Genomic DNA, 25087 nt, shown 5'->3' on the forward strand with positions numbered 1-25087 from the left:
AACCTATGCCAAATACAACGCTGTTCGGTTTCCGCGTAGCCGGTTTGCGCTCCAATTGGCCGAGCGCGCGCATGCGCATGAGCCGCGACAAGCCTCTCTGCCTCTGCTGCCGCTGTATGTTGGAGAACCAGCGGTCTTCCGCTCCTCCTCACTCGAGAGTGAGAGCAAAGCCGCGCGAGGGGGCGGCACCTCGGCACAGCTCAGCCCTGTGTGACACGAGCAGGAAGGAGGAGATGGGAGTCCTTCCAATCGGAATATGTTGTTTCTTTACACATATGTTGGATTATGAATATGTCTTTATATTTACAAATGAATGACTAATTCGGTCAGAAATAGCGTAACTAATAACGTTAGTAAGCACTGCTTATATGCTTATTATGTCCGCGGGGTACAGTAAACGTTTCTCCCGGTACATTCTGAAGAGCACACCGCTGTATGTTGGAGAACCAGCGGTCTTCCGCTCCTCCTCACTCGAGTGAGAGCAAAGCCGCGCGAGGGGGCGGCACCTCGGCACAGCTCAGCCCTGTGTGACACAAGCAGGAAGGAGGAGATGGGAGTCCTTCCAATCGGAATATGTTGTTTCTTTACACATATGTTGGATTATGAATACCGTACTTTTCGCACTATAAGCCGCACCTGACTATAAGCCGCAGCAGCTAAATTGAATGATGTGTACATATATAAGCCGCACTGGACTATAAGCCGCATGCGTTTTAATGTTTAATTACCATATGTAAGGAGTGGAGCCTGCGGCTTAATTTGACTCAACACGGGAAACCTCACCCGGCCCGGACACGGAAAGGATTGACAGATTGATTGCTCTTTCTCGATTCTGTGAGTGGTGGTGCATGGCCGTTCTTATATTGAGCTTTAAGTTCCCACCTCTACAGAGAATGACTCCCATTGGGACACAATACTGTCGGACAAATAACATTAACTCATTTACAAGTTGTATTAAGTTTAGCAAATAAGGGAACAGATAAATAACTGTTCATTTCAATGCAGTAAAAAAAGCAATATTTCGATTTTCGGGTTTTGTCCACATATAAGCCGCACCGTTATATAAGCCGCAGGGTCTAAAAATGGGGAAAAAAGCCGCGGCTTATAGTCCGAAAAGTACGGTATGTCTTTATAGCTACAAATGAATGACTAATTCGGTCAGAAAGCAGTAACACAACAGTTGCAATGTTGTGTTACTGCTTCTCGGCATAAGCCCCATAATAAGACCGTCTCTGGTTTGCTCCAGCGGACACCAGAGCTCAGCGATGCCGCTCACGGGAGCATATTCTCCCCGCTGGCGATCGCAGCACGGAGGGTCGCGGACCAGCCTGGCAGCAGAGGGCAGAGAGGCTACGCGGAAACCGAACGGCGTTGTATTTGGCATAGACGCTACCCGAACGCCCTATAAAGACATGAAATTAGGTAACATGCGCGCCAGATCCTAAAGAGATATACAAAATAAAAGGTAATGTGCGTGACACACAGTGAGGTAATACACATGCTACAGTATAAACGCAGGTTATATCAGAATCCAGGGATGTTACAGTAGATTTGGCCGGTACGCTTCCTCTTCATTGTAATAAAGGGTAGCTTTGCCCTAATGAGACACATTGTGTAATCGTTAATGAGCTGGCCTCTTCTACCCCGCCCTCTGCCCTGTCCATGCGAGGGCAGGTCAGAGCTCAGACAATGGCTAGTGGCAGGGCCCTGTCGGCTCGGCTAAAGCATGGCTGACTGGGCCCAAACAGCCAAGCGCCGTGCTCACACATGCAGCTCCATCTGCACTACCCCGGGCCAAAAAAACACTGCACACGTACGTACTGTACTTCTCTTTACTTACAGTGCCTGGGTTTTGAGGGCGGGACATGGGAAAGAGAGGTGTTGTGGGAACAGATTTTCCATTAATACAAATATTTGCATTCATGGCATGTTTCCAGAGTATTTTTTAGTCCAATCTCCACTATTCATGGTATTCTCCTGACGTGTCATGCATTTACTGCCAGTATGGCGCAATGCCATAAACACGGTTGTCTCACCTGTAATTTGATTACAATCAAACCTATTGTATTGTTTGCCTACCAAGATGTCTGTGATGATGATGTCATGGAATTCGATGGGACTGCTCACGTTCCCCGAGTATGGTTATGGTTCAATCTCTACTATTGCCAAGAGAAATACAGGTTAGATACAACTAACTAACCTGGTCTGTCGATGAATTCACAGTGTCCCAGGCCGGCTATCTCCATCCTTTTGAGGAAGAGGACGGTGGATGCGATGTTGGACTCCAGGATCTGAGGGGAGCTCTCTGCTGGAAGCTGCTTCTCCTCTGGGTACAAACAGAAGCATTTCCCTGTAGGGGGGGGGGGGGGGGGGGGGAGAAGAAGATGAAGAAAGGTAATAAGTTCAGTGAGGCAAAGAGACGGACGTGCTCTGAGTGACTTCACACGGAGATAATTGATGATTAACTGCAGTTTGGGATGGAGGACACCATTAGAGTGAACTCAATCCCCTCTGCTGCTGCTAATTGAATCCCTACAGATTTGCTGCTCCACAGTAATCACATGCAAACCTGTTCTTCATCGCAGACAGATATGATCCGGTATGCTCCCTCATCCTAGCTATTCTAACTCTCCTCCTCCCCCTAACCCCCCCCCCCCCCTTCCAGATATCTGGATATCCGTCTATCAAAGACTTAAAAAAACGTCTAATACATTCAAGTGATGTAATGTCATGTTAAATGAGTTATTGGTAGATTGCACTTACCTGTTGGTCCAGATAGTTGTTTGCGAATGTCTGCCTGGCATCTACTGATAGGTCGGAGAACCTCAGAGTTACCCCTTATCCTTGGATTGTACACCTTGAACAAACAAATCAAATCCAACTTAATGTTCACCTAGAATAAACAAACAAACAAACTTAATATGAAACTATTTTAAAGTAATCAAGAGTTGGAAACTTTCAGGGTAACATGTCAGTTCAGGATCAAAATACGTTTCTCAAGATAACAACAGCTAATATTGAATGTGTACATTTTGCTTGCTGGAATTAGAACTTACAAATCTCTTCTCTACACCTGTGTCAATGACAAAGTTGACAGTGTCTACGGCCCACAGCATGTCCTCGCCGTGCTGGGCGGAGAGGAAGACCTTTCTGGATCTTCTGGACCCCGCCTCCCCACACAGGTTAGACAGGAGCCCGCCCTGGCCTCGACACAGAACCACAGGAATCAGCTGGCCCAGTTCAGCCCCTAGCCTGGTTCCCTCTCTCTGGAGGATGCTGCATGCACACTCTACCTCCTGTGGGGGAGGGTAGACATGGAGTGAGTGGGGCTGTCCTAATAGTCATAAGCTGACTAATCAAATAGTTGATTCATACCACACATTAGCCAATTTCCAACATGCAATCATACGGAAGTATCTCTTTAAATTTAGTACTTACCAGAGATAATAATTCAACATGGGGGAAAACAACATTAAGCAACAATACCTTTTTCTAGGTATTGCAATAACTGCAGGGTTCACATGAATGTAGTGGAGTAAAGTAGGATCATTCCTTCTAAATCGAATGGAAGTAAAAAGTTCCCTAAAAATGGAAATAATAATGCAAAAGTACCTCCACGGTACTCGTGTACAAATACTTACAGTACTTTCTACCCCAGTTATTGGGTTAACGGTTGAGCAGGTGTGCCTGAAAAGTCAGCAGCCTTTTTGGCCTGTAGCACACATAAACACGGCCACCAAATGTCCTGTCTGTTGAAAAGAATGCACTGCCAGTGTTCTCAATTTTGTGCATTTGCATTTTGGCAAAAATATTAAAATGCTGGTTGTGTGTTGATTTAATTTGTTAAGTAGCTCTTTACTGTGCAACTTCACAGAAGACTTCACAGATGTACAAACTCCACAACGTTCATAACCACCCAAGTGTGTCAATAATTTATTTATCAGACAGTTTAAATGATGATGACTATAATTTTAGTTTGGAGAGATATTCTTTCTGGTCGAGAACCAGGCTGAACGCATGAATTTCATGCCATATCCACAGAAGCTGGCAACCCTGCACACATAGATTACCAAGATGTAGGCCACAGAGGCGGGTTTTGTTTTTGTGTAACCAAATCTGCAGGATTAATTTCACATTTTTGCCAACCTTTTTAAAATATTTATTTTTTTATGTTTGATCATAGCGAGCGATACTGTGGTTTATTCCACTTCAGTGCATTCACAAGTATTCTTAGCGCTTTTGTCATAAAAGCGCTGAATTAGCAGCCCCGCCGACGAGCCTCCAGGGTCCAGGTTCATTGTGATGCAAAGCAAGGTAGACAACAGCCCTTTACAAACAAAACACGCACTCACCACAACAGAACGTGTGTTCAGTCGGGCTGATGAAATCTAAAATGGCCAAAAAAACCATCAGCGACGGCAACAGCAGCATTCTGTTGTGACAAATGAGCACAGGGAGGAGCTTTTACACATCGTCCCATGGGCTAAGCATTCAAAAATCACGACCAAGCCAACGCCGGTGGAATCCCCTCGTCAAAACCTTGGTAAACCTAAGTCTTTGTGGTCAGAACTACAACCCACCAATACTAGACATGGGCCACATGGCTATGTCACCAGACACGCCGTGGGTCTTCATTTGACTCTACCAAGAACAAATGCACTTAAGAGAACCGTAATGTATAGAGCTGCTGCAAACTGGAATTGTATACCTGTGAAGATAATGATGATCAGAAACAAATGTACTTTTAAAAAAAAGTTGAAAAATGCTGTTATGAATAATGAAATACAGTTGAGTTACTGATTTATTTAGTTAGTATTGTTAGGTTAGTTAGTTAGTATTGTATTTGTGGCTGGAGCCTTTGTGTGTTTTCTTTGAGATTTTAAAGATATTGCGACTGTACTTAGGCTAAAGTGTTTATGTTTTTATTGTTTTTTTTATTACTTTAATGTAATGTACTGTAATGTTGTAAGTTAGGACCCCAGGAAGAATAGACTTTCACCCATGGGTGTGTAGACTAATGGGGATCCATAAAAATAAACTAAATCACGACCAAGCCAACGCCGGTGGAATCCCCTCGTCAAAACCTCACGACATCTCACCTGAGCCGAGGCCAGGAACACGGAGACGTCTCCCGCCTCTTTGGTCCGATGGATCTCCAGCACCAGCCTCAAGGCGGAGTAGAAGTAGTCCTTGTGGCTGCTGTTGCTGTAGACCACCTCCGCCGGAGACCGGGCCTCCAGGCGGATGACGGGGACGCCGCTGCCGTAGTGGGCGAGCAGCTTGTCCGCCATGGGAGGGACGGTGAGGACGACCGCCTTGAGCTCGGGCCTCTGCAGCAGGATGTCCTTGAGGAGGCCGAGCAGGATGTCCGTGCTGACCGTCCTCTCGTGGGCCTGGTCGATGATGATGGCACCGTAGTGCTCCAGGAGGGGGTCCGACATCATCTCCCTGAGCAGCATGTCATCAGTGCAGTACCTGAACGACGAGACCGATGGGTAAATAAACAACCTAGGTCCCTCTTGGTCCATTAAAAGTGGTCGGTTTGGTCGACAAAGACTTTGTTTAGTTGATAACCCCGCACTGACACATGTCTGGCACTAGAGTTAAAAGCCACGGGGAAACACCATTTTAGAGTTTTGTTGATTAAATAAAATATTCCAATGATCTTTAGTCGAGGACAGCCCTAGTCAAGGACAGCCCTAATAATCTCCAATTAGGTCAGTACAGACCGGGCATCTGGGTAGTGTAGACGTCTACGCACCCGCCTACCACCACAGAGACCCAGGTTCAATTCCCAGCAGTGGTCCCTACAAACACAATTGGCAGTGTACACAGGTGGGAAGCCGGTTGTGTACGAGTCCTGGTCGCCTGTTGAAATAGTCCTCCTACTGGTCAGTCAGGTGCCTGTTCAGCAGGGAGGGGAGCTGGGGGAGACAGCGTGAGCGTCCGTGCACGTTACACTCTCCCAGTGAAACTCCTCGCTGTGAGGGGAAATTAAGCGGCTGGCTACTCCATATGTCTTGGAGGAGACATGTGGCCGTCTACACCCTACCCAGACTGATAGTAGGGCAGTGCAACGACCAGGAGGGAATTGGCATAATGACTAAAATGGGGAATGGGAGCAAAGTAAGTAGAGACCGTTAGAGGCCCTTAACATAAGTGATTACATTTGTTTTACCATGTTACTGTAGCTTCCAGCAAACAGAAGCATGTTTTCTAAAGTGTTTTATGATTAAAAACACTGACATATTAGGCGTTCTCAATGCCAACAGCTGCTCCCCAGTCAGGTTTTACATTAAACATTACCTAAGCAGGGTGTAGGCCATATGGGTGATAACTGGTGATTGGAATTGAGTCCATTGTGTTACGGATGACGGTAGAGCTGGTCCAATACTTTTCAACAGAAGCTATAAAGTATACATTTATTCATGAAATACAACGTAACGGCAACCAGTGACATCCACAAAATGTGGGCTGCAATGTGTGTGAAGTGACTTGCCAATTAGAGATGTATTACTAATTGATTTATAGATTTATCAGTGGTGACAGTTTGGTACCCGTCATTGTATCCTATATGCCAAGGTTAGGTGGTCCTCTCTGGCAGAGCCACGTGACTTGCATTGGCATCGGTTTCTGTATAAGGCCGTTATTGGTGATCCTACATCACCTCATTGCTGGATTGGAGCTCTGGACCTTATCATACTCGCTCTGGTGAATGGCTTACACTTAAGGTTCCTGGAGTTTGCACTGAATTAGGAAAATCTGTTTTTAGCTTCTGTGCCCCAGAAACATGGAATGTTTTGCAAAGCACTTTCAAACCCAATTAATTTGTATCTATTGGTCTGTTTAAATCGTTAATAGCAAACCACTTCACCACAGTCAGTTGTTTTTGTTTTTAATCATTTTAATTGATTGACTTTCTGTTTCTATATTGTAAACATTTTTTGTATTTATTATGTTTCGTATTTCTCAACGTCATTGTAAATGTGAGCTTGCTCTCAATGATCCTTCGAGATTAAATAAAGAATTTAATTGATGGAATGAATATTGATTATGGTCCTCATGTAGCTCAATATGTAGAGTGCTTGGCACTCTGAGCATGACACTAAGGGGGCTTTCCCACTCACTGCTCTGTGTCGAATCAGAGCCGGCTCGCATCAGAAAAGGGTGTGTCTGTCTGAGTGAGAACGCTGTCCCCCGTCCCCGCCCCCCGCTGATTCGTCCCCGGGGGCGCTGAACCTGGACCGCTGAAATAGGTGGTCTCAGGTGCGCGCTGAGTGGGGGCGGTTAGGCCTGGCAGTTTTGTTTGCCATTGCTATGTCTATACATTGTTCAATGCATTTATTTCTATAGACCAGTGGTGCCCAACCAGTCGGCCGTGGTCGACCAGTAGATCAATGACATGCAATATAATTGCCACAAGCGATGGGATAATGTTAGCTTCTGAACAGGCTAGCTAACTAGCGTTTAGCCGTTAGCCATTGCTGTATACTATACTTTCTTGTTCGAATGCATTTATTTCTATTAGACCAGTGGTGCCCAACCAGTCGGCCGTGGTCGACCAGTAGATCGTTAAAACGCTCAAAAGCGGACTCTACAACACCATCCATTCGTGATAAAATGGGGTGGGTTATTATTGACAAGGCTTGACAACAGAGGTTCAAATATAACTTCATATTTATTGGCAATTTGTTCATTTTATATCAACATCCAGAGTCCGCAGTCGTGTTAAGACATTCCCGTTTACATTACATTTTCGGTCGACCAGTAGATCAATGACATTCAATATAATCGATGCGAGCAATGTTACTAGTATGTTGCATGTAGTAACGTTAGCGTTAGCCGTTAGCTTAGCGTTATTGTTAACCCTGCAAAACGATCAAAAGCGGACTCTACAACAGAGTTCCATTCGTGAGAAAAGGGGGATGGGTTATATTGACAAGGCTTGACAACAGAGGTTCAAATATAACTTCATATTTATTAGTTATTTGTTTCTTTATATCAAAATCCATTCTCCAGTCTCCGTGTTCTGTGTTTACATTTCGAGCGTGACATCATCGACTACGGCAAGCTTACAAGCTCAAAACGCAAACCGTAAACAAAACCCAGAGCGCACCCAGACTGAAGTGTGTACACAAACTAGAGGGGGGAGAGGGGGGGGGGGGGGGGGGGGGGGGAGTTCGGCACGGAACTCGGAATGAGGACGGCACGGAGCTGATTTCGACCCCGATGTTGAGTGAGAAAGCCCCCTAAGGTTAGGGGTTTGATTCCCACTGGGGCCACCCATACTGAACAATGTATGCAGTCATTCCATTGTGTAGTACTGGTAGCCTACTAGAGACAGACAATGGTTAAAATACAGTATAATATGTACCACTAGTAGGCAGCTCATTCAGGTACATTTTCAACCCAGGTAATTGTTTTAAAAAGGAACACACCAACATCATGGGAAATGCACTTATAGTCTTCTCTTGTAGATTCTTGTACCGGATCTCCTCTCTGGTAAACAAGAATACCCTGAAGACTCTAGCAGGAGCACTCATTCAAGGGCACTACGACTATGCTTGCACCTCATGGTACCAAAGCACCTCAAAGGCGCTAAAAACAAGATTACAAACATCACAAAACAAACAGGTCAGACTACTGCTTGACCTTACTCCTAAAACCCACCTCACCCCTGCCCATTTTGCAACTTGCAATGGGCCTGGTCTACAAGATACACTACACCACTAAGATACCCATGTACATGTCGAAATACTTCCCAAAAGGTCAGTGAATATCACGACCACAACACCAGAGGGAGTTCCACAAATCATGTTCAACCCAGATTCGGCACAAACAAGGGTCACTCTAAACACGTTTCGCAATTCATGCCACATCAATGTGGAACGCCCTACCCACAGCCGTAAAAAGAATTGAATCACTACCCACCTTCAAAACCGCTCTCAAAGAGCACCTACGGGAGGCTGCAATTCTAAACTAGCCCCCATAATTGTCCAAACCCCCCCTCCGAATGTACAGTTTCCTCCCCCTCGTATGTATATAGTTTCTGTTAGGATCACTGTTTAACAGTAGGCTACTGTATATTTGCATATCTTGTATGTCACAAATGTACCAGTACTGTATACCTGTATGTCATGCATGTCAGAAATGTCATGATATATATCTGTATGTTGCGTATGTCATAAATGTCATTATGAATTGAAAATGGGGGACCCTGATGTAAACAAGACGAAAGTCTTTCTCTGGTCTGCATCCCCTTAACAATTGTGTATTGACCCGTACTGTATTGTACCCATTCTGCAATCTGTTAATAAAGTTTTCAATCAATCACTCTGTGATTGTGCATTCAGTAGAAAGCTATCCGGCTGCAAGCTAGCCTAGCTTAGCACAAACGAATGGAAGCAGATACGGATCAACTAGCCTAGCTTAAAACCCCCCGGGAGAGGTGTCTTCGGCCAACAGCTAAGCTAGCTGATCCGTATCTACTTCCATTCAGTTGTGCTCGCTTCATGAACTCACAAAATGTAGTAAACATGGTGCACCAGGCCAGCAGCACCCATCCCTACTCCAACCCCACCCACGGCCACCGGGGATAACCGCAATGAAGCCGACAACAATGTGAGATGTGACTTTGCAAGTTTATATCACAATGAAAGCCTTGGGACTCGCTCTGGCATCACAGGGTGAACCCTGTCAGAGCGCTGCCAAAAGCACAGAGCTTATGAGGACCCTGACATACATAGCTGGTACACTGCAGCGTTGATATCCGATCTGAAGCTCCAGCTATTATTGCCCTTTCTTTGATAAGTTAAGATAATATCTCCCTCTATTGTGATCCCTCAGACATCGTGTCTCTGACACACCTTTCCTTGTTTACCCCACAGTGACCCAAAAGAAGCATTTGGAAACAATGACCCACAACATTATCACAATTCTATTTTATAGGCGCACACACACACACACACACACACACACACACACACACACACACACACACACACACACACACACACACACACACACACACACACACACACACACACACACACACACACACACACACACACACACACACACACACACACACACACACACACACACACACACACACACACACACACACACACACACACACACACACCAAAGTCGGTAGATGGGTTGCATCAACAAATGTACAATATGAGAGTGTATTGTAAGTAAAGGCAAGGAGAGATAAGAGTGACAGAGGCTGTGGGTGGGTGTAGATGAGTTGATAACAGTGGGTTTTGTACCGTGTGTGGTTGTGGTTGATGTTTCACTCTGATCTCAGTCACTCAGCGGTTTTACAGGCATGTGTGAAGAAGGCTTGCTGTTCTAGTATAGGGGTTCCCAAACACCTTCATGTCAACGACCCTCCAATATATATACAGTAGCTAGACTATGAACCCCGATTTGATAGGATCTTGCCGAGGGGATCCCGTTACCCTGGAGAAGATTGTTAGACATATAAATGGTAAATAAATGGTAAATGGTGCATTTATGTAGCGCTTTTATCCAAAGCACTTTATAATTTGTTCCTCACATTTGACCCTTTCACTCACACATTCACACACTGATGGCGGAGGCAATTAGGGGTTAAGTGTCTTGCTCAAGGACACTTCGACGCGCTGCCCGGGAGGAGCGGGATTTGAACCGGGAACCTCCGGATTACCAGACGACTGCTCTACCTCCCGAACCACTGTCGGGAATGTTTGAAGTATCCCACAATGCAAAGTGTCTAGTATCCTCTTTGGCTGGCTAACATTTGCCACCAAACTTTAAGACCTACTCAGTTCAGTACTAGTTACTGTTAATTGTGGGGTAGATTAGGAGGACTGAGTGATATTATTTATGTGGGCACTGGGCAGTCATACTTAATACAGTACATTTTTGTACAGAAATGTATGTCTAAGCGGCCGGGTAGCGCAGCGGACTAAGCGTCTGTCTACCACCGCAGAGACACTGGTATCGAATCCGGCTGTCAGCGGTACCTCCGGCTTGGTCGGTCGTCCATACTGACACAATTGGCAGTGTCAGCGGGTGGTAAGTCGGTGGGATGTATCCTGGTCGTTGTAAACAGCGACTCCTACAGGTCGGTCAGGGCGCCTGCACAGCGAGGGAGGGAACTGGGGGAGGTAGTGTGATCCTCCCACGCGTTACACTCTCCCAGTGAGAGTCCTCGCTGGCAGGTGAAAAGAGGCGGCTGGCTGTCTCCACATGTATCGGAGGAAGCATGTGATAGACTTCAGCGCTCCCTAGACCGGCAAGTGGGGGGCAAAATGCGCGCAACGACCAGGAAGGGGAGGGGGGAATTGACATAACGACTAAAATTGGGATGGGAAAATAATGTGACCCTAGGGGCCTCCAGGCGGGAACCCCACTTTGACCAACTGGTGTGTTGTTGAAACAGTCTCTACAAACCTCAGCACAGTATCCGCGGAGCAGCACGTCTCCAGCGGGATGGTGTAGCCCACCTCGTGGCCTATGTTCACATCCATCTCGTCGGCCACGCAGAGGGCCAGGTCCACGGCCTGCCGCCTGTGGATCTGAGTGCACACCACCATGCCGTGCTGGTACTGTGCCGACAGGCAGAACTCGGCAGCCCACTGTGGGATCTGAAACACAACGGCCGAGACAGACTCCAGAATGACTCCAGACTCAAATGAGATTACGAATATTAATCCTATTTAATGAAGTCATGAATATAGCATTGGATTGTTAAAAAAAAACAATAACGTCGTTGACAGCAGCGATGACATGGGGACCCATACTGTGAGGATGGACTCATGGATTGCCTCTAGGGCCTGTAAAACAAGCAGCGTAAGAGTGGCAGGGGGATATCCTATGGCATTATCACTTATAATACTAAATTGCTTTGGCAGCATGAGGCCACTGCAGCGGATCGGGGCTTAACGGCAGGAGGTCCTCTCCCAACACCCATTCTGGAGCCTTTGTGTGGCCCGGGCTGTCAGGCAGGCAGGAAGGCCTGGTGAACCAGAGATATACTCACACTGACACAACAACAGCATCTGCTGAGCTGGGCGGCTTGTTCACACAGACTCACAGTTCATACTCGGTCTGGGCCGTGGCAGGGGGATATTTACTAAATGAAGCATACGAGACTGAAATGATACACAATGAGGTATTCGGTCATAGATACAAATAATAATAATAATAATAATAATAATAATAATAATAATAATAATAATAATAATAATAATAATAATAATAATAATAATAATAATAATAATAATAAATAATAATAATAATAATAATAATAATAATAATAATAATAATAATAATAATAATAATAATTAAAAGTCGAAATTAAGTTAATTGATCCATAGTGCTTTATGGAAAAGTGATACCAAATTTCTGTTTCAGTCAATGTAAAAAAGAAAAGGGGGTATAACTTTGTCCAGCAAGAGAGAATCTGGAGAGAAGATAGACACGTCTAATAAAGCATGTGCTTCACATTTAAGTGAAGTCAAGGAAGGCTGTCTTGGTTCAGATTTATGGGATGAATGAATAGATAGCTAGGCTGGGAATGTGGACAAACTGCAGCACATCATCCAAATGTGGTTATCTCTGGTATCTGGCTCCAGTTCTGAAATGTCAACAAAACAGAAATGGTTGATTTTTGCTGGGAGCCACACTAGTCAAAAGGCTGGCGTCCCAGGGTCTGAAAAAACTGCTGAAATATCAGGGTTATCTCTCTCTCCCCCTATGTGCCTCTCTCTCTCCCTCTACATGTATGTGCATCTCTCTCTCTCCCTATGTGCCTCTCTCTCTCCCCCTATGTGCCTCCCTCTCTAAGTGCCTCTCTCTCCCTACATGTATGTGCCTCTCTCTCCATGTGCCTCTCTCTCCCCCTATGTGCCTCTCTCTCTCCCTCTACATGTATGTGCCTCTCTCTCCCCCTATGTGCCTCTCTCTCTCCCCCTATGTGCCTCTCTCTCTCCCCCTATGTGCCTCTCTCTCTCCCTATGTGCCTCTCTCTCTCCATGTGCCTCTCTCTCCCCCTATGTGCCTCTCTCTCTCCCCCTATGTGCCTCTCTCTCTCCCCCTATGTGCCTCTCTCTCTCCCCTATGTGCCTCTCTCTCCCCTATGTGCGTCTCTCTCTCCCCCTATGTGCCTCTCTCTCTCCCCCTATGTGCCTCTCTCTCTCCCCTATGTGCCTCTCTCTCTCCCCCTATGTGCCTCTCTCCCCTATGTGCCTCTCTCTCTCCCCCTATGTGCCTCCCTCTCTAAGTGCCTCTCTCTCTCCCTCTACATGTATGTGTATCTCTCTCTCCCTATGTGCCTCTCTCTCCCTATGTGCCTCTCTCTCTCTCTCTCTCCCCCTATGTGCCTCTCTCTCCCCCTATGTGCCTCTCTCCCCCTATGTGCCTCTCTCTCTCTCTCTCCCCCTATGTGCCTCTCTCTCTCTCCCTATGTGCCTCTCTCTCCCTATGTGCCTATCTCTCTTCCTATGTGCGTCTCTCTCTCCCCCTATGTGCCTCTCTCTCTCTCTCTCTCTCTCTCCCTATGTGCCTCTCTCTCTCCCTATGTGCGTCTCTCTCTCCCCCTATGTGCCTCTCTCTCTCTCTCTCTCTCTCTCCCTATGTGCCTCTCTCTCCCTATGTGCCTCTCTCTCTCCCCCTATGTGCCTCTCTCTCCCTATGTGCCTCTCTCTCTCCCCCTATGTGCCTCTCTCTCTCCCTATGTGCCTCTCTCTCTCTCTCTCTCTCTCCCCCTATGTGCCTCTCTCTCTCCCTATGTGCCTCTCTCTCTCCCTATGTGTCTCTCTCTCTCTCCCTATGTGCCTCTCTCTCTCTCCCTATGTGCCTCTCTCTCCCTATGTGCCTCTCTCTCTCTCCCTATGTGCCTCTCTCTCCCTATGTGCCTCTCTCTCCCTATGTGCCTCTCTCTCTCTCCCTATGTGCCTCTCTCTCCCTATGTGCCTCTCTCTCTCTCCCTATGTGCCTCTCTCTCCCTATGTGCCTCTCTCTCTTCCTATGTGCGTCTCTCTCTCTCTCTCCCTATGTGCGTCTCTCTCTCCCCCTATGTGCCTCTCTCTCCCTATATGTGCCTCTCTCTCCCCCTATGTGCCTCTCTCTCCCTATATGTGCCTCTCTCTCTCCCTATGTGCCTCTCTCTCTCCCTATGTGCCTCTCTCTCTCTCTCTCCCTATGTGCCTCTCTCTCCCTATGTGCCTCTCTCTCTTCCTATGTGCGTCTCTCTCTCTCTCCCTATGTGCGTCTCTCTCTCCCCCTATGTGCCTCTCTCTCCCCCTATGTGCCTCTCTCTCCCCCTATGTGTCTCTCTCTCTCCCTATGTGCCTCTCTCTCTCCCCCTATGTGTCCCTCTCTCTCCCTATGTGCCTCTCTCTCTCCCTATGTGCCTCTCTCTCTCTCTCTCCCTATGTGCCTCTCTATCTCCCTATGTGCCTCTCTCTCTCTCTCTCTCCATATGTGCCTCTCTCCCTCCCTATGTGTCTCTCTCTCTCTTCCTATGTGCCTCTCTCTCTCCCTATGTGCCTCTCTCTCTCCCTATGTGTCTCTCTCTCTCCCCCTATGTGCCTCTCTCTCTCTCCCTATGTGCCTCTCTCTCTCCCTATGTGTCTCTCTCTCTCTCCCCCGATGTGCCTCTCTCTCTCCCTATGTGCCTCTCTCTCTCCCTATGTGCCTCTCTCTCTCCCCCTATGTGCCTCTCTCTCTCCCTATGTGTCTCTCTCTCTCTCCCCCGATGTGCCTCTCTCTCTCCCTATGTGCCTCTCTCTCTCCCTATGTGTCTCTCTCTCTCTCTCCCTATGTGCCTCTCTCTCTCCCCCTATGTGCCTCTCTCTCTCCCCCTATGTGCCTCTCTCTCTCCCCCTATGTGCCTCTCTCTCTCTCCCTATGTGCCTCTCTCTCTCCCTATGTGCCTCTCTCTCTCCCCCTATGTGCCTCTCTCTCCCTATGTGCGTCTCTCTCTCCCCCTATGTGCCTCTCTCTCTCCCCCTATGTGCCTCTCTCTCTCCCCCTATGTGCCTCTCTCTCCCTATGTGCGTCTCTCTCTCCCCCTATGTGCCTCTCTCTCTCCCCCTATGTGCCTCTCTCTCCCTATGTGCGTCTCTCTCTCTCCCTATGTGCCTCTCTCTCTCCCCCTATGTGCCTCTCTCTCCCTATGTGCGTCTCTCTCTCCCCCTATGTGCCTCTCTCTCTCTCTCCCTATGTGCCTCTCTCTCTCCCTATGTGCCTCTCTCTCTCCCCCTATGTGCCTCTCTCTCCCCTATGTGCCTCTCTCTCTCCCCCTATGTGCCTCTCTCTCTCTCTCCCCCTATGTGCCTCTCTCTCTCCCCCTATGTGCCTCTCTCTCCCTATGTGCGTCTCTCTCTCCCCCTATGTGCCTCTCTCTCTCCCTATGTGCCTCTCTCTCTCCCTATGTGCCTCTCTCTCTCCCTATGTGCCTCTCTCCCCCGATGTGCCTCTCTCTCTCCCTATGTGCCTCTCTCTCTCCCTACCTCTCTCTCTCCCCCTATGTGCCTCTCTCTCTCCCCCTATGTGCCTCTCTCTCTCCCTATGTGCCTCTCTCTCTCCCTATGTGCCTCTCTCTCTCCCCCTATGTGCCTCTCTCTCTCCCTATGTGCCTCTCTCTCTCTCTCCCTATGTGCCTCTCTCTCTCCCTATGTGCCTCTCTCTCTCCCCCTATGTGCCTCTCTCTCTCCCTATGTGCCTCTCTCTCTCTCTCCCTATGTGCCTCTCTCTCCCTATGTGCCTCTCTCTCTCCCCCTATGTGCCTCTCTCTCCCTATGTGCCTCTCTCTCCCTATGTGCCTCTCTCTCTCCCCCTATGTGCCTCTCTCTCCCTATGTGCCTCTCTCTCTCTCTCCCCCTATGTGCCTCTCTCTCTCCCTATGTGCCTCTCTCTCCCTATGTGCCTCTCTCTCTCTCCCTATGTGCCTCTCTCTCCCTATGTGCCTCTCTCTCTCTCCCTATGTGTCTCTCTCTCTCTCCCTATGTGCCTCTCTCTCTCCCTATGTGCCTCTCTCTCTCCCTATGTGCCTCTCTCTCCCTATGTGCCTCTCTCTCTCCCCCTATGTGCCTCTCTCTCTCCCTATGTGCCTCTCTCTCTCCCCCTATGTGTCCCTCTCTCTCCCTATGTGCCTCTCTCTCTCCCTATGTGCCTCTCTCCCCCTATGTGTCCCTCTCTCTCCCTATGTGCCTCTCTCTCTCCCTATGTGCCCCTCTCTCCCCCTATGTGCTCTCTCTTTAAATAAATAAACACCCTAGTTAATGGCATCTCTTTGCACCCTAAAGCTACAGGGGGGGTTTCTGATTATTTTATTTGTATAGGGCTATGTATTTTTGTCAACCCAATTACTGAACACCCACACTACTCACCTGTGTACTTTTCCCAGTCTTCGCTGTGCCAGACACAATAACAAGTTGATTATTCACCAGGGTATCCATAAACTCACACCTGGCCTTCCATACTGCTAGAGCCTTTCTTTCTTTCAGCAATTTGTAGTAGCGAGAGGAAAAAGGCAATCCATCAAACGGATTTAACTCCAGATCATCACCGAAGCCAAACGCTTCCTCGGGACAGTCGGCAGTTTCAGAGAACATATCGTGTTCTGTAGAATGATTTCCCTCCGACGTGACACATGTGTCTGTCATCATGGCAATGACTGGAAAAGTTCCGAAGAGAAAGCAAATCCTGGCTTTTGGCAACAAGTCATCAATAGAAACGTGCAACTCTGAATGACCTGCAATCAACCAGCAGTTCGGCACTGATTGTAAGCATATTTTTCTTGGAGCGCTCGTTTTTTTGGGAAATATTTTTCCTAGAAGTAAAAACGTTTGTGTCCCGGCCCGTGGTTGTAGGTTCAGCTACGCGCGGTTCGAGCGCAAGTGCGCAGTGGTGATGACCGGCGTGGTCCCGCGTACACGTGTGTTGTTGATTTGCATAGTCGCGCTCGCGATTAAGCGCAGCTGTTACTTTACAGGAATAATCCTCTAGTCTTGATCTTTAGAAAGTATAATGAAGAAGAAAGTAAATGTAGATTATTTGATGAGTAACTGTAAAAGTACAATGGCGCGTGCGTCGCTGAAGGTGTCCTCACTGTGCCAAGGATGTATAGGTTGCTCACGTGAAAATGCACATGTCCTCTTGTTCCTATAGCAACAATAAACTAACCACCACTGTACCAATCTGAGCTATTGTACATTGATTGATTGATTGATTGATTGGTTGATTGATTGATTGATTGATTGAAAACTTTATTAACAGATTGCAGATTGGGTACAGTACAGTACAGTTCAATACATACAATTGTTAAGGGGATGCAGACCAGAGAAATACTTTCGTCTTGTTTACATCAGGGTCCCCCATTTTCAATTCATCGTAACATATATGACATACATGACATACAGATAGACAGTACTGCTACATCTATACATTTATTATGACATACCAGATTTGCAAATCCAGTACTGTTTGTGATACGAAAAGAGTCCAGAAAAAAGAGTATATACATTTGACGTATGTACATTGGAGGAGGTTGGGTAGGTGGGGGACACACACACACACACACACACACACACACACACACACTGTACATTGGAGGTGGTTGGGTGGGGGGGGAGGTTGGGTAGGAGTGGGGGGGGGGGGGGGTTGGGTAGGAGGGGTGGGTGGGGGACACTGTACAACTGTACAAGCAAAACTGTACATTGGAATATTGACAAGACCATACTTGGTAATTTACTGTACATGTAGAGAAGAAGCTGGGTAGAGAAGTAACTGTAATCCCCATACACAGTGGCTGCTGTAGTCTAATTGAAGCTGCAGGATCGACTGTAATGAGTATGGAAATCTGTAATGGAGTAACAACAATATGATGTGCTTCTTTAGAGTTTAGAACACCACAATCAGTTATGCACATACAAGGCAGTACCATTTGGTAATACATGGCTCTGGTATAAGGTTAATTTGTGTTCCAGGTAAAAAAAAATCTAAATGCAACAGTAGGCCTATGTCAATTTGAAATACATTTTTGTAATAATATGTCACTCAACTGACAGTACATGCATATTTACACATACATGTGAATAACACCTTTAAAGGCCAACTTGCAGGTTGTATTTTTGTTCAATAAACAATGTGGACTAGGCCAACGGTGACTTTCATGAAGAAGGGAAAAAAAAGTATTGAAATTGACCCAGTTTTAGCGTTTTTATCAAACATGTTGTCTGCCCAACACAATCACCACGCATGTGGATATTTTAATCAATGGTTAATTTCATTGTATACTTGTATGCCGTGACAAATAAAACTCTTGACTTGACTTGACTTGATAACGTGCACGTGTAATCGAAATGATGTCGTCACATCAGGTGCAGGGTGTCGTGTTACTTTACACACGGTAACAAATACGTGAGTCCTCTGCTTTGGTTGTTAGTATCTTTATTAGCTTAGCCTCGCTACATTACACGGGTGTCCAATCTAGGTTCCTCTCGAACTCCCCCTGACCCCCAGTACGGTGGCCTGTACCTCGCGTATAGCGCACCACATTAACATAACACCACATCTCCCTTTCTAGAATCAATGGGTAGACTGCCATTGATTCCCCAGACCTTAGAGGATTATTCTGCCTCTATATCTAAAAGGTCTGTTCCGATCTGAACTGATCTAAACAATTTCTTTAACGCCATATAAACCATAGGCTAATTAAACATAGCAATTGCTTTCTTTCGAACATTATATCTAAACGAATATATATATAAACATGAAAACACATGTCTTAGCTTAACCATAAACCTCTTTCATTCTATCGCAGGAATGTCACTTTTCTTTACTCTCTCGCTACTGTCTCTTACAAGTCCAACCTAGTTGGTTTCACCACACATCTCCCAGACCTGGTTCTGGGAGTAGCTGGTGGTTCTAGGACCTCCTGCTCCGTAGGTTCTCCTGCACTCTGCTCCGGTGAGGGCTCCATGGGGACGAGATGGCGACGGTTTCGCCTTAATGTTCCAAGTTTCAAGTTTCTTTAATAGTTGTCATACAGAAGCAGGGCCGGACTGGGGAAATAATTCATACCGGGAGATATAGCGCGAAATATAGCCCCAATCAGGCCACTTTTTAAGCGGGGGGTCTGGGGGTCCCCCACCAGGACATTTTTTGTTACAAAGACTTAATTTCCTGCATTCTGGTGAATTTTAGTGCATGTGAATCACAAACTAATGAGCCAACAATTGCTTAGTACAATGTACTGTTATGGACCTCAAATAAAATTGTTGTGGCACTAGCAATGCTACTCTCTCCACCTTCAAAAAGAAAAAAGCAAGAGCACAACATATTTTTCTATTTACTATTATAATACAGTTAACCACTCTCTCCTGTAAGGGCCTTTCTTTTTCTTTGTTTTATCCCTTTCTCTTTCTTCCACTGTCCATCTTGACATCAACGTTAATTGACTTTCGCTCTACTGTATCTCTCCCGAGTCTCTCACTACCTGGCTCACTGCCTGGCTGTTATTCTGCATCTGAGTGCCGTCTGCCATTCCATTCGCCGCCTCCGCTGTCAATCAGTTGTATCGCCTGGTCCCGCCTCCACCAATCACAAGCGGCAGCACGGCTCCATTGTGTGTGTGTGATCCGCGTGAGGGAGAGAGAGAGTCAGATAGTTCTCCAACTCTGTCGCAGGCAGTGAAATCCTGGTTGTTCCCCACCCACCTAGGTTATCTAACTATCGCGCCGCCGCCACAACTAGAAACAATGACCTGGCAAAAAAAAAAAAAAAAATTCTGTGCAGGCCAGGCCACCGGGAAAACTCCCGGTGCTCCCGATGGCCAGTCCGGGCCTGTACAGAAGTACAGAATACTTTTATACAAAATGCTTCTTACTGTTACGCTCCAGAGACTGTGCAAGACAAGATAAGTATGAAATAAAATAACATAGTATAGCATGTAAATTAGAAGTAAAAAAAATGAGGCCACAGTGTTCAGTATAGACATATGTACAATGTTCGATGCAGAATAGACGTAACTGAGTTACCATATAATATACAATACTGTGCAGTGTACTAATATACAATACTATATAGTGCAAGGCAGAAATGGGATGAGGTGCAATTTAGGTACAATTTACAGTAGGTGTACGAGTTGTAGTGCAAATCCTTTATCAATAAATATAAAGTGTGTTTGTGTGATCTAAAGTGTGGAGAGTGGGTGCTGTATTGTGTTGTTTGTTTAAGTGAGTGTGTGCGTGTGGGTGTGTGTGCTGTGTGCATTTGATGGTTGTTGCATAGTGTTTATTGTTCGTTTAGCAGCCTGATGGCCTGGGGATAGAAGCTTCTTCTGAGTCTTTCTGTGCTCGCCTTAAGACTCCGGTATCGCTTGCCTGACCGCAGCAGTTCAAAGAGGCAGTTGTTCGGGTGGCTCGAGTCCTTAATAATTCTCTTAGCCTTCCCCCTGCACTGCTTGTTGTAAATGTTCTGGAGGGTGGGAAGCCCCCCTCCAATTGTGCGTTCGGCTGAACGTGTCACTCTTTGTAGTCTGCTACGGTCTTGTGCAGTGCTATTCCCAAACCAGGAGGTGATGTTGCCAGTCAGGATGCTCTCTATTGTACATGAGTAGAAGTTCCTAAGGATCTTCTGACTGACTTGGAACTTCCTTAGGCGCCTGAGGAAGTAGAGGCGTTGTCGTGCCTTCTTCACAACACTGTCAATGTGTGTGGTCCATGTCAAATCCTCGGATATGTGGGCTCCGAAGTACTTGAAACTGTTCACTCTCTCAACCGGTGCCCCGTCGATGCTGAGGGGGCTGTAGTCCTTGACCCCCGACCTCCTGAAGTCCACAATCATCTCTTTTGTTTTGCTGACGTTCAGGGAGAGGCAGTTCTCCTGACACCACTGTGACAGATTCTCTACCTCTTCCAGGTAGGCCCTTTCGTCGTTGGCAGAGATCAGGCCCACCACTACTGTGTCATCAGCAAATTTGATGATGGTGTTGTTGTTCCGCTGTGCTACACAGTCATGTGTGTACAGGGAGTAGAGGAGGGGGCTCAGAACACAGCCCTGGGGGGCCCCTATGTTGAGCGTGATGGATGAGGAGGTGCAGTTGCCTGCTCTTACCACCTGGGGTCTGCCCGTCAGGAAGTCCAAGACCCACTGGCAGAGGTCATAGTTCAAGCCCAGGTCCCTGAGCTTGGCTATGAGTTTGGAGGGGACTATGGTATTGAATGCTGAGCTGTAGTCGATGAACAGCATTCTCACATAGTTCCCCTGCCTCTTGTCCAGGTGTGATGCTGCTGTGTGCAGCACATGGGCTATGGCGTCCTCCGTGGACCTGTTGGGGCGATATGCAAATTGCAGAGGGTCCAGGTTGATGGGGAGGGAGGAACAGATGTAGCCCTTCACTAGCTTCTCAAAGCACTTCATGGCTATGGAGGTGAGGGCTACAGGGCGGTAGTCGTTGAGGCAAGCGGGAGTAGATTTTTTGGGTACAGGGATGATGGTGGACTTCTTCAGACAGGTGGGGATGACAGCCTGTTCCAAGGACAGGTTGAAGATGTCAGTGAATACCGGGGCCAGTTGGTCGGCACAGACTTTTAGGACGCGGCCGGGGATGCCGTCTGGTCCTGCTGCCTTCCTGATATTCACTTTTTTAAAGATCCGTCTCACCTCATGCTCTGTTACCCTGAACACTGAGTCTCCATCAGCAGACCCCCCCCCCCCCCCCCCCCATTGCCGTGGTTTGTAGGCTGGTGTTTTTATTCACAGCCTCAAACCTCGCATAGAAGGAATTGAGATCATTTGCTAAGGAGATGTCACTGTTCAGTTTGAGGGAGGTGCCTTTGTAATCTGTCATTGTTCTGAGGCCCTGCCACATGCCTCTAGAGTCAGCCTGTTCAAACTGAAGTTCAACTTTATCCCTGTAACGCCGTTTTGCCTCTATTACTGCTCTCCTGACGTTGTATCTTGCCATCTTGTGTTCTTCCATGTTGCCTGTCACCAGCCCGGTGTTGTATGCTGATGTGCGCACTTTCAGAGCCTCACGGACGGATTTGTCTACCCAGAGCTTTTGATTTGGGTAGATTTTAATTGTGGTGGAGGGGATTGTTTCTTCTACCAGAGTACAGACATAGTCAAGCACCGTTTCAGTGTATTCGTTAATATTGGCTGTGTTATCACGGAATACACTCCAGTCTGTGCATTCAAGTGCAGCTTGGAGTGACTCCTCTGACGTCACGGTCCAACGCTTAACCTCTCGCGAGACCACCGGCGTTCGCTTGAGACTTTGTTTATACTTTGGCAAAAGAAAGATGGCGGCGTGATCGGACTTACCGAATGGGCTAAGAGCCTGTGACTTGTACCCATTCTTAAATTGCGAGTATACATGGTCTAATATGTTCTCGTCTCTGGTGGGACAGGTCACATGCTGATAGAAATTCGGCAACACCTTTTTAAGACGCGCGCTGTTGAAATCGCCCATGGGGTCCATCTATGATGTACGAACGTGGATTGGGGTGACTGCTGACCACAACTCCAGTTGCACTTTGATCTGTGACCAACACCTCCTTTCCTGGAGTGAGCCTGTCGAGACTTCGCGTACGATGACGCCGGTTGTAGCTTTGTGCATCTCTCATTCTCTTCTCCTCTTCCTTCAGAACCACCGACTTACTGTCAGGAAGAGTAGGGACCAGTAGAGCAGGAAGCGTTGGCACCGTTGTGCGGAGTCTCCTCCCCATAAGAAGCTGGGCTGGACTGTATCCGTTATGCAACGGGGTGGCTCTGTATGCCAGCAGAGCACGGTATGGGTCGGCTGCCTTTTTCAGGAGGCCTTTTATCGTCTTGACAGCACGTTCTGCCTCCCCATTACTCTGGGGATATCTCGGGCTGCTTGTGACATGGCGAAACCCATATGATGTCGCAAAGGCCATTCCGGAGAATTGCGGCCCATTATCCGTCACCAGTTCCTCCGGGATACCGTGGCGTGCGAAAATTGACTTCAGGTGGTGGATGACGTCTGTTGATTTTGTGGGAGTCAGCAGAGCGATCTCCACGTACCTTGATGCATAATCCACGACCAGCAGGTAAGTCTTGCTCTCCAGCATGAACAGGTCTGCTCCCAACTTCTGCCACGGTCGCCCCGGGTATTGAGATGGCATCAGGGGCTCCCTTTGGTTCTCTCTCTCTTTGCTGCATGTTCGGCAGTTGAGGACCAGCTCATTCAGCTGCTGGCTGAGCCCGGGCCACCATACAGACTGCCGTGCGCGCTCCCTGCACTTTACCACCCCCTGGTGGCTTTCATGCAGCCTGGCAAGCACGTCGTTTCTCATTGTTGAAGGGATTACAAGCCTGCTTCCCCTCAGCAACAGTCCATCCTCTACTGTGAGTGACGCCTGTTCTGCCCAGTACAGCCTGAGAGCCGGTTCACTGTTGTGTGATGGCCATCCCTCTGCACACCGCTGCTTCACCTGTGCGCACACACTGTCCCCCTCCAACTGCTCTCTCAGCTCGTCCAGGTAGGCAGTGCTTGCTGGCAGGTTCTCCATTACCATGTCCACATAGATATTTGTATTCTCAAATAACTCCTTCTCCTCTGGTGACTCTCTCCTCTTCACAGGAGCATGTGAGAGCGTATCAGCAGTCCACAGGCTCTTCCCTGGCACATGTGCAATGGAATAGGAATAGCGCATCAGGCGCATCCGGAAGCGCAGAATCCGTGGAGGGAGATCATCCAACGCCTGAGACCCCAGGAGACTCAGGAGAGGCTTGTGGTCCGTCTCCAGCTGGAAGTGTCTGCCGATGAGAACATTTCTAAACCTCTCGCTAGCCCAGGTCCAGCCCAGGGCCTCCTTCTCAACCTGTGCGTATCTCTGCTCAGTCTGTGTGAGAGACCGCGACACATAGGCTACTGGTCTCCACACTCCATCCCATTCTTGGAGAAGCACACTCCCCAAGCCGTACGACGACGCATCCGCTGAGACCTTGCACTCCCTGTGGTTATCGTACATGGCCAACACTGGTGGAGATATTAGTGCATCTTTTAAATCTTGAAAGGCTCTGGCCTGCTCGATGCCCCACAACCAGCAGTTCTTCTTTGACAGAAGGTCTCGCAGGGGCTTGTCTCTCACCGCCAGCCGCGGGATAAACTTCCCCAGCTGGTTTACCATGCCGAGAAAGCTTCTCAGCTCACTGACATTTGTCGGCTCCTCCATCCTCCTCACGGCATCCGTCTTACTCGGGTCAGGGTTAATGCCACTGCTGGAGATCACATGGCCTAGAAAGGTCACCTCTTCTTTTGACAGGTCGCACTTGTCTGTGTTCAGGGTGATTCCTGCTTTCTCGATCCTCCCCAGCACAACATGCAGACGAGCGTCATGCTCCTCTTGTGATCGGCCCCACACCAGCACATCATCCATGTGGCAGACGACACCCTCCAGCCCCTCTGTGACCTCAGTCACCATTCTGTTTTGGAAGTGTTCTGGGGCGGAGGCGATGCCGAAAGGTAGGCGATTAAAGTGACGACCAAACGGCGTGATGAAGGTTGTATACTTTGACGACTCCTCAGTCAGGGGTATTTGCCAAAATCCCATGTTTGCGTCTAACTTGCTGAATATCCTGGCTCCGGCCAGCATTCCCAGTGTTTCCTCGACTGTTGGCAGGGTGTATTTCTCCCGGCACACTGACTCATTGAGGTTTGTGAGATCGACACATATGCGTACCTCCTCTGTCTTCTTCTTAGGGACTACTACCATGCCAGCGCACCAGTCGGTTGGCTCCTCGATCCGGCTCCGAGGCTTTCCATGCGGGACAGTTCTTGCTTGACTTTGTCCATCAGTGGCAATGGAATCCTTCTGGGCGTCTTCAGTGAGAATGTTTGAGCCCCCGGTTTCAGCCTGATTGCATACGGCTGTTTCATCTCACCGAGACCACTGCATATCTTCGGGTAGGTCGTCTTGAGCGTCTCCATCGTGATACTGTCTAGACGTGCCACAAGCTCCATCTTGCTGATAGCAGGTCTCCCCAGCAACGCTGAGTGTAGGTGTCGAGCGACGTACACGTCCTCCAACACCTCTCTCTCTCCTCTCCTCAGCAACAG

The 25087-nt window shown here is 47.8% G+C and overlaps 1 protein-coding gene across 1 annotated transcript in view; it reads right to left on the reverse strand.

Annotated features, from left to right (window-relative positions):
• The window catches only part of LOC311235547 (uncharacterized protein), a gene marked incomplete at both ends in the record, with an annotated part of 33620 nt that extends 8877 nt beyond the window's left edge, over nucleotides 1-24743 (reverse strand). Inside the window, 7 exons of the mRNA XM_084323016.1 lie at nucleotides 2201-2350; nucleotides 2764-2857; nucleotides 3057-3296; nucleotides 5100-5475; nucleotides 11443-11636; nucleotides 16386-16672; nucleotides 22595-24743. Coding sequence (XP_084179142.1) covers nucleotides 2201-2350; nucleotides 2764-2857; nucleotides 3057-3296; nucleotides 5100-5475; nucleotides 11443-11636; nucleotides 16386-16672; nucleotides 22595-24743 — 3490 coding nt within the window. The remainder of the gene's footprint in view (nucleotides 1-2200; nucleotides 2351-2763; nucleotides 2858-3056; nucleotides 3297-5099; nucleotides 5476-11442; nucleotides 11637-16385; nucleotides 16673-22594) is intronic.
• Nucleotides 24744-25087: the final 344 nt, after the last annotated feature.

The sequence above is a fragment of the Notolepis coatsorum genome (genome assembly GCF_963971535.1).
Source record: "Notolepis coatsorum genome assembly, chromosome: 10".
Taxonomy (NCBI): Eukaryota; Metazoa; Chordata; class Actinopteri; order Aulopiformes; family Paralepididae; genus Notolepis; species Notolepis coatsorum.